This window comes from Parambassis ranga, chromosome 17 (assembly GCF_900634625.1).
Source record: "Parambassis ranga chromosome 17, fParRan2.1, whole genome shotgun sequence".
Classification (NCBI taxonomy): domain Eukaryota; kingdom Metazoa; phylum Chordata; class Actinopteri; family Ambassidae; genus Parambassis; species Parambassis ranga.
Window position 1 is genome coordinate 11542576 of NC_041037.1, and position 15066 is coordinate 11557641.

Here is a 15066-nt window from a genome sequence, read left to right on the forward strand (position 1 = left end):
CACACATCATTTCATTATTGTTGCTATATGGTTTGTAAACAAGCAACTCAATTTTTTGTCAGGTGACCTATACTGCGCAGATAGGTACGCATGCATCACCTCACAACCAAAAGATTAGATATATTCACGTGTTTAATGTCATGCTTATAACCACCAAACGCAGGCAGGCACCTGTCAGTCAGCGCAGCCTACACGCAACAAACACGCTGTCCATTCAAATGTAGCGAAGCACCACTTATGTGATGAGAAATTCTAAAGGCAACGTCACGCTAAAAACGGAGCGATTTCAGTAGGCCCGCCTACTAAAAGCAAGAGAACAGACACAGCACCGTGTTTACTAACTGAGACAGCGAATAATCACGCACCGGCATGTTTTACTGTATTTATTTCAGGAACCTGACTGCACAGAAAATCCAAAGTCTGTAACCTGTAACAATATTTGAGCACTGCTTACTACGCAGCCTGAACGCACCATACCTGTGAACGTGTTGTGCTGCCTTGTGCAGTTCTCTGGCCTGCTCTGCGGGACATTTCCGCACCTTTCATTTGTCTGTCATCAAAGCTGCTGCTGAACAGACGCACGCTCCCACGGTCACAGAATGCCAGGGCTGCTGCTCGGAGATGTGTTTCCTGATTTCGAGGCAGAAACGACCAGTGGGAAAATTAAACTTCATGAATTCCTCGGTGATTCGTAAGTAAACTTTAAGAATTATTTATTTATTTACTTTTGGATTACATTTTTTTTTGCTCATCAAGAAGTGATAAGAGTGAGAAAAAGGGGAAGATGAAGCCCAGAACTGGGCGCATAGTTCCTGTTACCGTTTTATTTCTGCTTTAGAACAACTGCATCCAAACCTTTGCAGTTAAAGCCTAACACATGTGACCCATGTTTGAATAAGCCATTAAAAACAATTTGTTACTGTAGTGGAAAGTATGAGTAATTAATCTTGTCAGATCAGAGGCCTTATGATCAGTTTGTGAACTATTTAAAAAACGTGTATCTTAAACAGGTCAAACCTAAAAAGAAACACAGTTTAGATGCAGACAATCACATTGCTGACCTGGTTAGAAAAAACCCCTGTCATCATTTTGGACACGCTTGAACGACAGGTCACATCCTGTCAGTTTAGTGTCAGATTGTCATCTTATTGTGTTCAAGCAACAATAGAGCATAGGAAATTGTGAAAGAATGAAACTTGTTTAGGAAATTGCCTCACCTCACTTGAGAAGCACATGTGTCTTTTCATCCTAGATGGGGAATCCTCTTCTCCCACCCCAGAGACTACACTCCTGTGTGTACCACAGAGCTGGGTCGAGCTGCCAGGCTGAGCAGTGAGTTCAGTAAACGTAACGTCAAAATGATCGCCCTGTCCGTAGACGGCCTGGAGGACCACCATGGCTGGATCAAGGTGCAATAACCGCATGATTAACACGACACATCTCTGTGTGAAGTGCTTGATGCTAAACCATGTGTGAATAAAGGATGCATTTGTCAAATCTAAGCAAACATAGTGGTGTAGTTGTTCAACACTTTTGAATACTGACACTGTTGTGTGATCTCCGAGTAGTGAGTAAACAGGCCTTCAGGGATTTGCAAGTCAAATAATATTTAGATGTGCCTTTTACTACATCACTGTGGTTTTGGTCAGCTAATTGTGTGCTTGTGTCTCATTTTGTATCTGACTAGGATATCCTGGCGTACAACTGTGAGGAGTCAGCCTGCTGCAAGCTGCCCTTTCCCATCATAGCGGACAGCAAACGGGAGCTGGCAGTGGCCCTGGGCATGCTGGACCCAGATGAGAAGGACAAAGATGGCATGCCACTCACTGCCCGCTGTGTGAGCCCCACTGACCGACACACAAAATCTAATCTGCTCAGTTTATAAGCAGTGTCTTACATCAGCTCTCCCTCTCAATTTTCATGTAGGTGTTCATCATTGGTCCTGACAAAAAGCTAAAACTATCACTGCTCTACCCGGCCACCACAGGACGCAACTTTGACGAAATCTTGCGAGTGGTGGACTCACTCCAACTCACAGCAGGGAAAAAAGTGGCCACGCCCGCCGACTGGGAGGTATGTCACACATGTGAAAGTGAGCTCAGTTGGCACAAATTATTCCAGCAGCTGACTGCACAGATAATAGAAACAAGAATTGTGATGTAGAAACCCGCCTGTGTGTGTGTGTATCTTCCTCTGCAGCCCGGAGACTGTGTGATGGTCCCTCCCAGCATGTCTGAAGAGGACGCTGCCACTTTGTTCCCAGCTGGCATCTATACCAAAGACCTGCCTTCAGGGAAGAAGTACCTGCGCTACACACCTCAGCCTTGAGGACAAGCAGAGAGCACACTTTTGATGCATGCACTCATACTTTAATCCAGCAGTTCTCAAACGCTGCTGCTTCTTCTTACACCAAGTGGACAAATGCAGCTGTTGGACATCTCAGCTGTGAATTAGACACAAAATCATGGTCAGTGCTGCAAGTAATGTAAAATGTAATAACATTTTACAGTGGTGCAGTGTAGCTCGAAAGCTACAAGGTGTAATAAAAATCATTTTTTAGTATTTAAAGAATATCAGTGTTTATTATGCAGAGTGTGGCATAGAAATTTTACAGTTTGTTGGCCAGTTAAACGTTCAATTATTACTGATTTTAGAATAAAACAAAACACTTAAGTAGAAAGTGAATTTGCTCAGTCATGAGCAGTCTACTGGACATCGCTCCCCTGTGAGTTTGTTAGCACTGGACATCAGCGCCCTTTTACTGCCCCTCCTGTTCTCTCTATCATATTAGCTCTGTTTGAAGTGTGAACTCAGCTGTGCAGGATTTGCAGTACCCACAAGCATCAGTGGTTCGACAGCATCACCGAAGAGCTTATCAACTTTGATCTTGGTAACAGACTCCTCCTCTGTCCTTAAATTCTCTTATCTACAGATCACAAACAGGAAATACAGAGAAGAGACAGGACAAAGGACAAGCTGTTTAAAAATGAATGTCACTTCGGTTGAAGCACATTAAATTATACATTGTTGGGGCATTAGAGAAAGGTGGTTAGCACAGTTTTGGATTTTTCAATATTTATTAGTAATGTATAGAAGGGTGGCAGTTTATCAGGGTTTTTCACTTTGGCAAGAGATTACACACCACTGACAAGTCAGCAGTGAATCTAAACAATGGACAGTTTACCGGTTGTGTTTTTTTTTTACAGTTATTTAAAATTTCATTCTGAAACTCCGAGCCTCATGATAGAAATGTTGTCTATCCCTCTGCCCTTTGCATTATTAAGAGAATTAAGAAAAAAATCTGGACCATTTCTTTTATATAAAGCAAAGCAGCAGACATGTTCACGTTTCCAGTGTGTGGATGTGTCATCGCTGTTACGTCACAGAGAGTCAGCCCCAGCTCAGCCTCCTCCCACCTGCACTGTCATCTGTGGTTCATGAGGGCCTGGTACTCCCTCTGGTGGGAGAACAGTCGCAGGAACACTTTGTACTTTCTCTCATAGAAGCTGGAAAAAGGGCATTAAAAAAACAGAAAATAACTGCACAAATTTAAGACGTGCTCTTAATTTATAATAATAACAAAAACATTCACAGTAAGAATATTGGATAAATATTGTGGTTTTCACATTGAATGAATGATATTTAACAAAAATATTGATGGATAATGACTTTTAACTCAAGCCAATGGAATCTATGCACTTTTACATCAGCGTCCACATTTAACATAATTATTTACAGAACATTAAAAAGCATAATACATACCAATAAAGAACATGTCATAAATAGTTGAGGTAAAGTGATGGAGTTTTACTCATGTACAGCACATTACATCACAGACATGTCTCACCTCTGGAGTTCACGGTCAGGCTGAACAACTTTCCCCACTTTAGCCATTTTTTCCATTGCCTCCTAAAGACAAAACACATAATACATCATGCACATTCAGCCATTCAAAGCAGCCATTACCTAGTTGTTGTATGAACACAAGCCAGCTGCAGTAGTGTTGGTGTGTCAGAGTCTCCGACTAACAGTGCGTGGCCTCTCTGCTGTCCAAATCTACAAAATCCTCACAACAACTGGCTGCTGTATTTATGGAGGGAAATGGGTTGACAGGTGCGGCCTAGTCCAAACAATCTTATTTTTAGTGTACTGGGCTTAGAGACTGCTGGGAGTTCTAGTGCTGAGACACCAAGGGGATAGAGCTCGACCCGAGAAAAGATTAATCCACACCACATCTTGAACATACTGCAAACAAGGCGGGCTCTTCTCTGCAGGGCAGCAGCTTTGATAGTTGTTTTTTTTTTATTTCTCCCAGCAGGTGGAGGCATCGAGTAACATACAGTACACAGAGAGATAAATGCTAGATTAGGCTGCTCTAGTTTTGTAGATAATTTGTAAAAATGCACTCCCCTTTCTGCACACAATTGTATATTGGGGGATTAATAGGGAATATAGGGATTAAGATTGCATCTTATTTCCAAAGTGTTGGATATATGTATTGGACCACCTACAAAAAACAGTACATTTTCTTTAATAAGAAACATTTATTATCCTAATCATAATGTGAATATTTTATTAAAATATCACTGATGGGTACTTTTTATTTGATAAATAAAAAATATATGTATTTTATTATATTATATGTATATGTATTAAATTATTGGTTTGTAGGTGTCTGTGTGCCACTCTACCTGTATACTGCTGTAGTCCTGTGATGCACAAGCACCCAGCACTGCTGCTCCCACTAACACAGCCTCCATCTGGTCTGGCAACACTACAGGCAATCCTGGAAATGAACATGGAAGAAGCAAATATCGCTCAAGGGACAATAATACGTTTCACCTTGTGCCTCTTCCAGGACACCAACACTGAGAAAATATTTTTATTTTGTCATCCTGTCTGTTTCTTAAATGACTTGTTTTCTCATGTTTTGCAATATAAAAGTGTCAATAGAAATACAAATGTTTTGTCATACTATAGTTAAATATTATACCCGTAGCATTAGCATGAATCTGTACAAACAGGGAGTTCTTGCTCAACCCTCCACACAGGAACAGGGTTCTGATGTCATGTCCTGCTTCTTTCATGGCCTCCAGAATATGAAGTGTACCAAGCTGAAACCAGAGAAGAAGAAACACAAGAATAAGGTTACAAGTAAATAAATCCAACCTTCCTATGTACTTAAAGGGGACTAAGGTATCACTCTGAGACAGAGGAAGTCACCTGTAACATAAAACATATCAGACTTACAGCAAGAGCTTGAATGGTGGCCAGGTAGAGCAGGGCCAAGTCATCCAAGGTCTGAGAGAGAGACAGTCCAATCACCTGCATGACACAATGAATCAGTCATACAAAAACATGCCAGTGCATGTAATAACAAGACGTTTGTCACTTAAGGGTTGGTGAACTCTTCCTTTGAGGAGCTGTTATATATCACCAGTGAATTATTGTGTAGGTTTACATGAAAGTTCCAAGACCCAGAAAATAGTGAACACACACATAACAATAACAAATATGACCATTTTGTTAGGTTTATCAGGCCCTCACCATGCCTTTTAAAGTGGGGTCAGCCAGGGGCGACCTGTTTCCATGGAAATCCGGCCACACATGAAGACTGGATGCCAGCAGATCAACAGCAGAACCAGACTTTGTCATCAATGTCAAGTGGCTGTTCAGGTATCCATAGATGTTCTCACCAGTAAAAGGAAACCTGGGAAGTGCAATTTAAACTGCTGCTGAACTAAAGACAATTTAACTTGTCATGGAATGAAAGGCACCACTTTTTTATCCATGTTTTTTTAAATACATAAAAAATGATGTAGAATATGTGTAATATCTGAGCATGGTGTAAGCTGCAGCTGATCGATCCACCTGTGCAGTGCATAGCTACATTTTATGGCATGTGGAGCATTGAATGCACCAGCTGACCTTTGCTGTGCCTGCTCCTGGAGCTGAGCGTACGCAGCATGGCCCTTCACCACATGGTCAATCTGAAGGAGGACAGAACAAAATGAATGAACTGAGAATGAACTCCTGCAGATGAGTCAGAGGAGGCTGCAGCTGCTCATCATACATGACGTAAATTAACTGAGTAATAATCGACACTGCAAAAAAAGACAGAAAATGTTTGTTTCACTGTAATTAAAAACACATGATTTACTTATATCCATTGAACCTGATAACCAAAGAGTAGATTTAAAGTGTCTGCCGTGGACTGACCAGCCTTCCTGTAGCACTCTGTCCTCCCTCGTTGAGCCACATACCAGGTACCATGGCTGACAGGCAGGGACCCCACACTCCTGGCACAAACAGTGGCTGCTCACTGATCTGATGCACAAGAGATTTGCTTTGTAAATACAGTAAGAATCATTATAAAACTACGAAGACATTCATCCCTGTAATGAACTAACAGACGTACTAACCACATAATTAGGTCAATAACAGCTAAAGCAAAGGAAATATAGTCAGAACCTGTGTTTCTGTATTAGTCATCTATAATAAGTCTTACATCACCTCAGAGCTGTTAAGACTCAGAAGCAGATGCTGGGTGTGAAGAGTTGATTGTTGAAAGTCTGGTATTAGTCATGGAGTCTTAAGAAAATGTGCAAGAATCAGATTCATTCTGCCAAACAAATGTGGTTAATACAGTGCACCAGAGACGACATATTTTTGTAGTCCCCTGTGCAAGGTAGCATCGCTTGGTAACGGGAGTTTTCTGATGGCTTTTGGATTATTGCAGCAAATAAGCTAAAATCACATATGATGAATATGGACTACAGCAGTTCTTGCAGTATTTGCAGTCTCACAGTAAATGTGTTCCCTGGTGGTCTAGTGGTTAGGATTCGGCGCTCTCACCGCCGCGGCCCGGGTTCGATTCCCGGTCAGGGAATGAGTTGTTTTAAGCAATTTCCCCCTGGGATCAATAAAGCATTTCTGATTCTGATTCTGAAATGCGTTAAACTGTTGATGTTTTCTCTGGTCTTAGGACTCTGTTTGAGGAAAGTGTTCCAAAAGGTCACAAATCAGGTGAAATGCAACTGTAAACCACTCACTGCCATGTGACAAGTTGATGTGCCACAAATCATAGCCATGCGGGAGGTGATGGGTCGGTTCTCACAGGGCAGGTGAAAACTTTTCACGTCTGCTCCAATCACACCTGAAAGCAAGAAGGCAATATTCAATTCGTATTTAGTCAGATAAAAATGTCTTAAATTTGTGTTTTCAACAGCTGTTTGGAGTCCTGTGTATCAGGGAATAATCAAAATGACAGACAGATCAGAAGCTTTAAATCCTTCTGAAGCAGACGTTTCACCTTCACGTAGGATTCAGAGGTGACACTAACTGCTGGAATAATGTTTGTCAAGCTGGTTTGAGTTTAAGGTGGGAGGTTAGTCTCTGTGCAGAGGACAGGGGTGTATATCACTGTGACATGGACAACAAATAATAGTGCAGAGTGTTTTAACCTCTGACTGATACAACAATGTGTGATTGGCAGAGGTTGCAGCCACAGGTCAGAGGGCAGAGTTCAGGAGCAGTTTACCTCGCAGAACTAAACCAGATGGTTAGGATTTCTGAGACAGAGAAAGGACTGCTCCTGAAGTCAGGGGTACTGGTTTGTTTTTTCATTTTTCACCCAAGTATGGTAACTCGGTGTGTTATACCTAGGCCTCCGGCATGAGCATCAATAAGAGAGGCACCAACTGCAGTTCCTGGCACCAAACCCAAATCTGCTGCTGCATCCTGGGTGAGGCCGTCTCCCAGTGGACTTCCTGGAGAGCACGTCACACTGCCTGGATGATAAAAAAAAGCCAAACAATAATGATTAAACAAATAGTTCAGCATGTCTAGTTATAAGGTTTTTTTATTCTCTGACCTATTTTTGAAAAGTTATCTTCCAGAAGGTCTTCTAGTCCAATGCTTGTCCAAAAGCTGGTGTCCCATCCTTCTGGAGGGCAGTATGTCCACTTACACACCAGAGTACACAACGATCTGTGGAATATCACAGAAGAGTACTGTTATTATGCAAGAAAATAAACATGCTGTTTGCTATCTATTCAACAGCAAACTGTATCGAAAAGTACCTTCTGAAGGCCAGAGTATCACAGACACTTTGTCCATGATAGTGGAAACATTACCAAGAATTATCCCCACTGCATCTTTTAAACATTTGATATGATGTTTCTACAGGATGGCACAACAAATTATTTCTAGCAATTTGTAGGCCACTATAAGTGTGCAATCTGTGTCATTCAACATTTTTACTTCTTTATCATTTTAATTATGTACACATCATCACTTACACCATCAAATGATGCTCACCTTGTTAAAGAGCCTGTTGCCTTCCAAGACAAGAAGTCTGGTAAATCAAAAAAGTGAGCGGCTCTGTCCCAACAGCTTTCCTTAAGTTTCTAAATAAGAGGCAACAAAAATATGTGTCAAAAATTTGCTCATTTCTTTCTTTGCAAAAAAAAACCCTATTTCACTCGGTATGACTGAAAACACATGTATAAAACAAAACCAGGTATATGCTGACTGGCCACTACAAAGAGCAACAATAAACCGGAGAGAGAGGTCAGGTGCTGACCTTGCTCACCTCTCACCTCTTTGAGCCAGAGCAGCTTAGGGGGTTGCATCTCTGGCGACATGACCCCACCCACCCTGCTCAGGACCCTGTGGCCAGTGTTTGTTATCCGAGCAGCCTGCTCTGCGGCACGATGGTCCATCCACATGACCACGTTCCTTTGTGTGTCACCTGTGGAGGCCAAGAGAGGAAGGCAGAGGTCTGGTAATGTTAACAACAACAACAAAATATGCCAAAGAGCACTGCACTAACCTAATTTTCTAGATGTCATTTTAATTAATTAATAAATTAAACAATCTCATCTTTCTCGTCCATCTCTCTTATGAATCAATACCAGCTCCAGGTGTCTTTTCTGTAGCTGACCTTTGACCTCACCAAGGAGGGGGGATTTCACCCTAAAAGGATCATTTAGGTATCACATTTCAGTACACAACAACTATTTGTCAGTAAAGCTAAACAGCCTGCAGGTTTTCAAGTGTAAAGATCTATTTTGGACAAAGACGATCACTTTCACCTTTGATAACTTACAGTGTGTGAGCAAGTGTACAAAAAAGATTTTGACAATAAATTCAGGTCAGGCCATAAAAGACAAAAAAGTTAATGACATAATGTATTCACCATCCTGACTGACTGGCACTGGCTGGAAGCTTCGGTCCAAAACCACAAGAGAGCAGGTGGCATCAAAGCCAATCCCCCGAACCTGGCTCTTCTCCACACCGCAGGTAACTGCCTTGAAATATAAGAGAAGGGAAGTCTGAAAAAACACATTTTCCTCAGTGCTTTTATGCATGTTGCAAGAAATATATGTGGAGTAATAAACAGTATGAATGCATCATCATTTCTGCTTAACAGTGATTATAACTTGCAATGGAAGTACAACCTAGTCACAAAGTGAATGTACAGTATGGAATGTTGAAAACACAAAGAAATCTGGTATGTTAGTTGAGACAAAAAAGCAAATATTATCTCCATGTAGAAACAAATAATCAAGATGTAAAAAAAAAAATTAAATAGTTTGTTATTAACAATTTTTCATGTTTACTGAACAAAACAGCCAGTTTAGCATTCATGACTGGTCCAGTACTTACACTCCTTGAAGCAATCCTGTATAAAGACATTTAACCCTCTAATGTCAGAGCTGCAGTGACATCAGACTGTCTGACGTCATCCTACCTGAACAACTGTGCAACATTTCTCCCAGATCTCTATGGAGGACTGGACATAGTGGTCAGACTGGGGCTCCCAGATGCTGATGGGCTCCTCTGCGGTGCTCTTCAGAAGCCCCTCTCTGGTCACCAGTGCAGCCCTCACGCTGGCAGTGCCCACGTCCACCCCCACATAGTAGATGTCTGCCATGAGGAGATGTAGCTGAATGTAGAGGAGGGGGCAGCACAGGATATCTGGGGTTGATTATTAACCAGGCTTCACTGTGAATTTCGACATTGAACAGGTTTTAGGTTTCTCCACATAAATGTGTGTTGTGTATCTGCACTCAAAGTTGTTTTAGTATCTTCTGGTTTTCTCGGATGGAGATAGCAGTGCAGCAAAAACATAAAAAAGATTAAGGCAATGATCTGCACAGAGAACGTTTCAAACACCGATAACACACTTCATCGCACAAACTGTTTAGTACAATACTAACACAACATCTTACAGCTTACCCAGTGATAAAAAGTCTTATTTCAACGAAGGAAACATTCACGTTTTTCGTCTTAGTTGACCAGCGTACTTTGAGTTGGAGACGGTGCCTGGGACGGAACGCGAAAGAGGCCAAAAAGTATACAGACGCTTTTTTCCGCTGAGCCGTACAAAGGCCAAAGCGAGGGGCTCTGTCATAATGTTCGTGGATAAAACATATAGCCCACATATCTAGAATAGTGAATATTGTTCACATTTAGATTACTCTCAAATCATTGTGCAAATAACTAGCACTACCAAAAAGAACAAGCTTTTAAACATGATTAAATCTGATTCATATTTATTACTTGTTTCGTAACATGCAACAACCTGCTTTAGCTCTCTGAGAAGTTTTTTTTAATCAAACCATTTACTTTTCTTCTTTGGGGACAAACAGCTGTCTAAAGGAAGTGGTGCTGGCTGTGATGTGTGTGTTTGGACCAGGAAGGATCAGCAGAGATGGACTACAGAGAAACACCAAAGCAGCAGGACAGGAAGAAACAGATGTTCTTCAACAAACAGTGCATGGACAGTGTTTGAAATCTCATCTGTCTCTCTCTCCCTGCTCGCTGGGCCTCAGTGTGTGTGTCCCTCATGTCCACGCCTAGAGGTAATCAAAAGTTTGCTCTGTTGATACATCAACACATGCACATGTAGCTTTTCATGAAGGGGAGGGGGTGTGTTTCCATCATGGTTTCCATGGACCTTGGACTGTCCTACCTCTGTACAACAAAAGCAGGGCCTGTTGGGAGGCAGGCAGGACCAGCTCCTGGCTGATTAGAAAACTGCCTGCAGTGGAAACAGCTGGCCCAGGCGGGGAGGAGGAAAAGCACTGTTATCTAAAGGCAACCCGGCCGAGCCAGCAGAGGGGAAAAGCTGACAGAGAAACAGGAAGCACGGCCGGGGCAGAGTGGTTGTTTGAAAGGAAAATACTCCTCGGTAGGTCTTAACACAGGTGTCCACAGAGAAAGAGAGACAGGAATGATGAAAGCATGAGAGGAAGAATGAGCAAAAGAAAGGAAGGCCACTGCATCACTGTGGGATTAGACACAAGCATTCCATCTCTGGGTTTCTACTTGTGGGTGTCAAATACTTCCAAATGGGTGTTGTGAAGACAACATGTCATCTCGAGAGTGTTGACCTCAGGCAGCTCTGGTTATCCCAGGCTGTCTGGGGTTGTTAACTTATTTATAGTTGGCTTGAGGAGAACATGTTGAATTATACAATGGGGCAGGCCAGACAGACTGGACTGCAGCTGCAAGAGAGTCCTGTGTGCAGCTTCACATTCACATTAACCTGGACCACACAATGTAACGAACATATGAAGGTCATTACACAAGGCCAGCACAAGACAGGACTAAGTATAAGTAATATAAAGTTATTCTCATAATTTACTCAAGGTAATAAAGATAAAACTGTATCATGATACTTTGATATCAATAAATGCAGCAATAACACTGTGTGTATGTGTGTGTGTTACATAATGTGTGATCTAGAAGGATCACAGGAAACTGGCCAGTATGCAATACATAATAAATATGTAATATTATAACAGGGACTTTTACACTACAAACAACAAATAATAATAATACAATTAAACAAAGCTGCATGTTAAATGGCAATAAGAAGAAGTGCTTACACACCTTAAGTTCATCCTGAAGTTGACCATTTTTTCTAAACTTCAAGCATTTCACTAACTGGATAAAACTACAGCTAACTAGCTGCAGTGCACATCTACATCCTCACATAAGATATAGTGAAAAAGTACAACATATCAAAATATGTAATTATTCTTCCTATTGGACATCAGTGTAAGTTTTTTTGCATATTTATTATGTTTGTGTTAAAGGTGTGATTTAGGCTTTGATAACCAAATCCTATCCTTGAGTGTACTACATTAGTAGAAAAGTTAAAAAAAGTTCTGTCAAGACATTCATGAGATTTACTAGAAAAGGACGAACATTAAAAAAAATCTCTTTAACTATGTAGGCTTAATAAAATAGAGAGGTCAGTTTTATTAATGGGAAAGCAGCAATGAATGTTACAATTAAGGTATATCTCCATTCTTAGGCATTACAATCTGGATTATTCTCACATTAAACTAAACTGTGTTGTAGTGTTTTCATTGTTTTCTTTGTGTGTCAATAAAAAATTACATTAGGTTGATAAATTCATACATTGCTGAAGACAAAAGGAACACGCTTTGAGTGTGTGTGTGCTCTTGATGCTGGTCATGTAGCCAACCTGCACTCACTTCCTGAAATGATCTATTTCCTTCTTCCTAAACACTGATTTCATGCTCTCTGCATTATGTTATTAAAGTTTTGATTTTAGTATAGGCTACACTAAATGATTTGTAAAACTTCCCAATCCCATTTAGTCTTAATAAAATTATTAAACTGGGTTGTTGTTACCAGTGCTAATCTCACTCTTAAAGATTGCTAACTATAATTTAGCGGGTAACTAAATATTCAAAAACACTACGTAATCCCAGAGTACATCGCTCCACAGTCTGCATTACCTAATCCCATAAACCATCGCGGGAGGCGGGGATATGGAGAGTTGTCAGAGCAACCTGCATGTCATTACACAAACCCCGCCCACTACACCAGCTCCAGCCAATCAGAGGCCGTAGAAATGACATCATTGTTATTTTCAGTAGAGCTGCAGCTTAGAGGTGGATAAAGTTCGTCTCCACGTTGGAAGTGGTAGAAAGTATTATCCGCAGTCAGGCCGTGTTACTAGTGTTTTTTACGAGGTAGGATAAATCAAAGAGGATACCAGAGGTGTAAAAACACGGAAGCTCGGCGGCAGAGGAAGACTTTGTTCGTTATTGATGACCGCGCGGTTCACAAAAGAAAAGTTTTCTCCGGACACAAAGTTGTCAAGTGAGTTGAACTTCAACAATAAGCGGGCTCCATCGCGGGACAGCACAGAGACTGTCACTGGACACATGTAAACAGTTGATCTGGGACTTTTTTCTGAAGCAGAAGGAAACCCTCCCTCAGGGCGATCAGAACTTTATGTCCAGAAAAATGGAAGCGACTTTCTACGACGAAGCCGTAAATGCCTCCAGCTCCGAGCATGACGGGACGGCCATGTATGGGTTCAACCCTAAAACCCTCAAACAAACTATGACACTAAACCTAAACGACCCCAAAAACTTCAAACCCCAGCTGGGCGTCAAGGCTCTGGACCTCCTGACGTCCCCTGATGTCGGGTTACTGAAGCTGGCCTCGCCTGAACTGGAAAGACTAATCATCCAGTCCTGCAGCGGGCTGACGACTCCCACTCCGACCCAGTTCGTCTGTCCCAAGAACATCACCGACGAGCAGGAAGGCTTTGCTGAAGGCTTTGTGAGGGCACTGGCTGAGCTGCACTACCAACAGCAGATCCCCGCTACACACCCTGACGCACAGACCGGCGCAGCCAACAGCATGGCATCCGGCGCTGCTGTGCCCGAGGGCGGCGGGGTTCCCTACAGCTGCACGGTGCGCGCGGAGCCGCCGGAATACACAAATCTCAGCACTTTAAACCGGGCTGTAGGCTCTGCGTCTGCACCTGCCGGCGAGAGACACCCACCTACAAGTTATGCAGCCGCCCCGTCCCACAACCACATGGACCTCCAGCTGGCTGCGGCGCAGCACCAGCGGCTACACGCGCTCAAAGAGGAACCCCAGACGGTGCCTGAGATGTCCGGCGACACCCCGCCGCTTTCTCCCATCGACATGGAGAGCCAGGAGCGCATCAAAGCAGAGAGGAAGCGCATGAGGAACAGGGTGGCCGCGTCCAAATGCCGGAAAAGGAAGCTTGAGAGGATCGCCCGGCTGGAGGACAGGGTCAAAAACCTGAAGAGCCAAAACACGGAGTTGGTTTCCTCTGCCAACGTCCTCCGGGACGAGCTGGCTCTACTCAAGCAAAAGGTCATGGACCACGTTAACAGTGGCTGCCAGCTCATTTTGACGCAGCAACTCCAAGCTTACTAGAGACTGCCAGAGGGAAAGAACCAAGGGACGATGCTTAGGGACCAAATGCAGCTTAAAGTGGCCTGATCAGCCTTTCAGGGAAGCCCCTGCGTCTCAGCGCATTTTCCACCAAAATACCAGCTCAGACTGACATGACACTTATAATTGGTCAGTATGATGAAACTGCAACAGAGAACAGAGGCCACCAAACCTATTGCACACAGCTCAGTGAACCCCTGCTCTAAATATGCATTTGATGTTACATATTTCTGGACATTTTCTCTTTGTAATTTGTTTTCATTTTAAATTTCACAGTCAAAGCAGGGTGTGAAGTGTTCATACCTTATCAATTTACGGTGGCCCGTGTAGTCCTGCAGTCCACAGAGAAGACAGTCAGTGTGGGATCCAGCAGATACACAAAGTGAACCGGGCTCTGCCCTGCAAATGTCACACTATATGTCTAGTAGCAATGTATGCAGACAGACGTGAGTCAAGCACTGAGTGTCCCGTGCACCAGCGACATGTACAAAGTAACACTAACAAAGAGTTCCACACCTTTAGGACTCAAATTGGTGTGTGTAGCGTTTTCTGACAAACTGCCTTACTTTCTTATGTTCATACGATTTTGTGATAGGTGTAACTGTTAGACCTGAAATAACACTTTGTAATAATATTTGTACGCAGTATTTTGAGCACTTAACTGTAAATATGACAAATAAAATGTTGGACACGCACGGTGTGTGTGCGAGTGTTTGTGGATGGTGCTCTGACAGTGTGTTACATTAAGTGTTTGTTATTGAAAGAACTGGGGCAGACGGGAGCTTGAGTCACCAGTGCAGTGAG

General features: G+C 42.5%; 3 protein-coding genes and 1 non-coding gene across 6 annotated transcripts; 3 read left to right on the forward strand and 1 right to left on the reverse strand.

Moving 5' to 3' along the window:
* The first annotated feature begins 310 nt into the window (after positions 1-310).
* Positions 311-2568, forward strand: LOC114449951 (peroxiredoxin-6-like). The gene is made up of 5 exons (XM_028427836.1): positions 311-691; positions 1253-1409; positions 1688-1837; positions 1927-2073; positions 2200-2568. Exons 1-5 carry the CDS (start codon positions 600-602, stop codon positions 2326-2328), a joined length of 675 nt encoding a protein of 224 aa, XP_028283637.1. The 5' UTR covers positions 311-599; the 3' UTR covers positions 2329-2568.
* On the reverse strand, positions 2553-10340 carry fggy (FGGY carbohydrate kinase domain containing). Of its 3 annotated transcripts, XM_028427833.1 has the most exons (17): positions 10243-10340; positions 9755-10008; positions 9200-9311; positions 8601-8752; positions 8320-8408; positions 7874-7989; positions 7662-7790; positions 7053-7156; positions 6220-6327; positions 5929-5990; positions 5548-5710; positions 5251-5325; positions 4994-5114; positions 4692-4786; positions 3848-3909; positions 3417-3506; positions 2553-2926 (listed from the first exon to the last, which is right to left on the reverse strand). In XM_028427833.1, exons 2-16 carry the CDS (start codon positions 9935-9937, stop codon positions 3425-3427), a joined length of 1653 nt encoding a protein of 550 aa, XP_028283634.1. In that variant the 5' UTR covers positions 9938-10008; positions 10243-10340; the 3' UTR covers positions 2553-2926; positions 3417-3424. The 3 variants fall into 3 exon arrangements, with proteins under 3 accessions (XP_028283634.1, XP_028283633.1, XP_028283635.1); XM_028427832.1 differs by having other exon boundaries at positions 2553-3506; XM_028427834.1 differs by having other exon boundaries at positions 2553-3506; positions 9755-9949; positions 10243-10330.
* Positions 6818-6889, forward strand: trnae-cuc (transfer RNA glutamic acid (anticodon CUC)). The gene has a single exon. It is a non-coding gene; the product is annotated as a tRNA-Glu (tRNA).
* A 2581-nt stretch (positions 10341-12921) lies between the features above and the next one.
* On the forward strand, positions 12922-14957 carry LOC114450277 (transcription factor AP-1-like). Its single transcript, XM_028428289.1, has one exon. It carries the CDS (start codon positions 13282-13284, stop codon positions 14242-14244), a length of 963 nt encoding a protein of 320 aa, XP_028284090.1. The 5' UTR covers positions 12922-13281; the 3' UTR covers positions 14245-14957.
* The last annotated feature ends 109 nt before the right edge of the window (positions 14958-15066 follow it).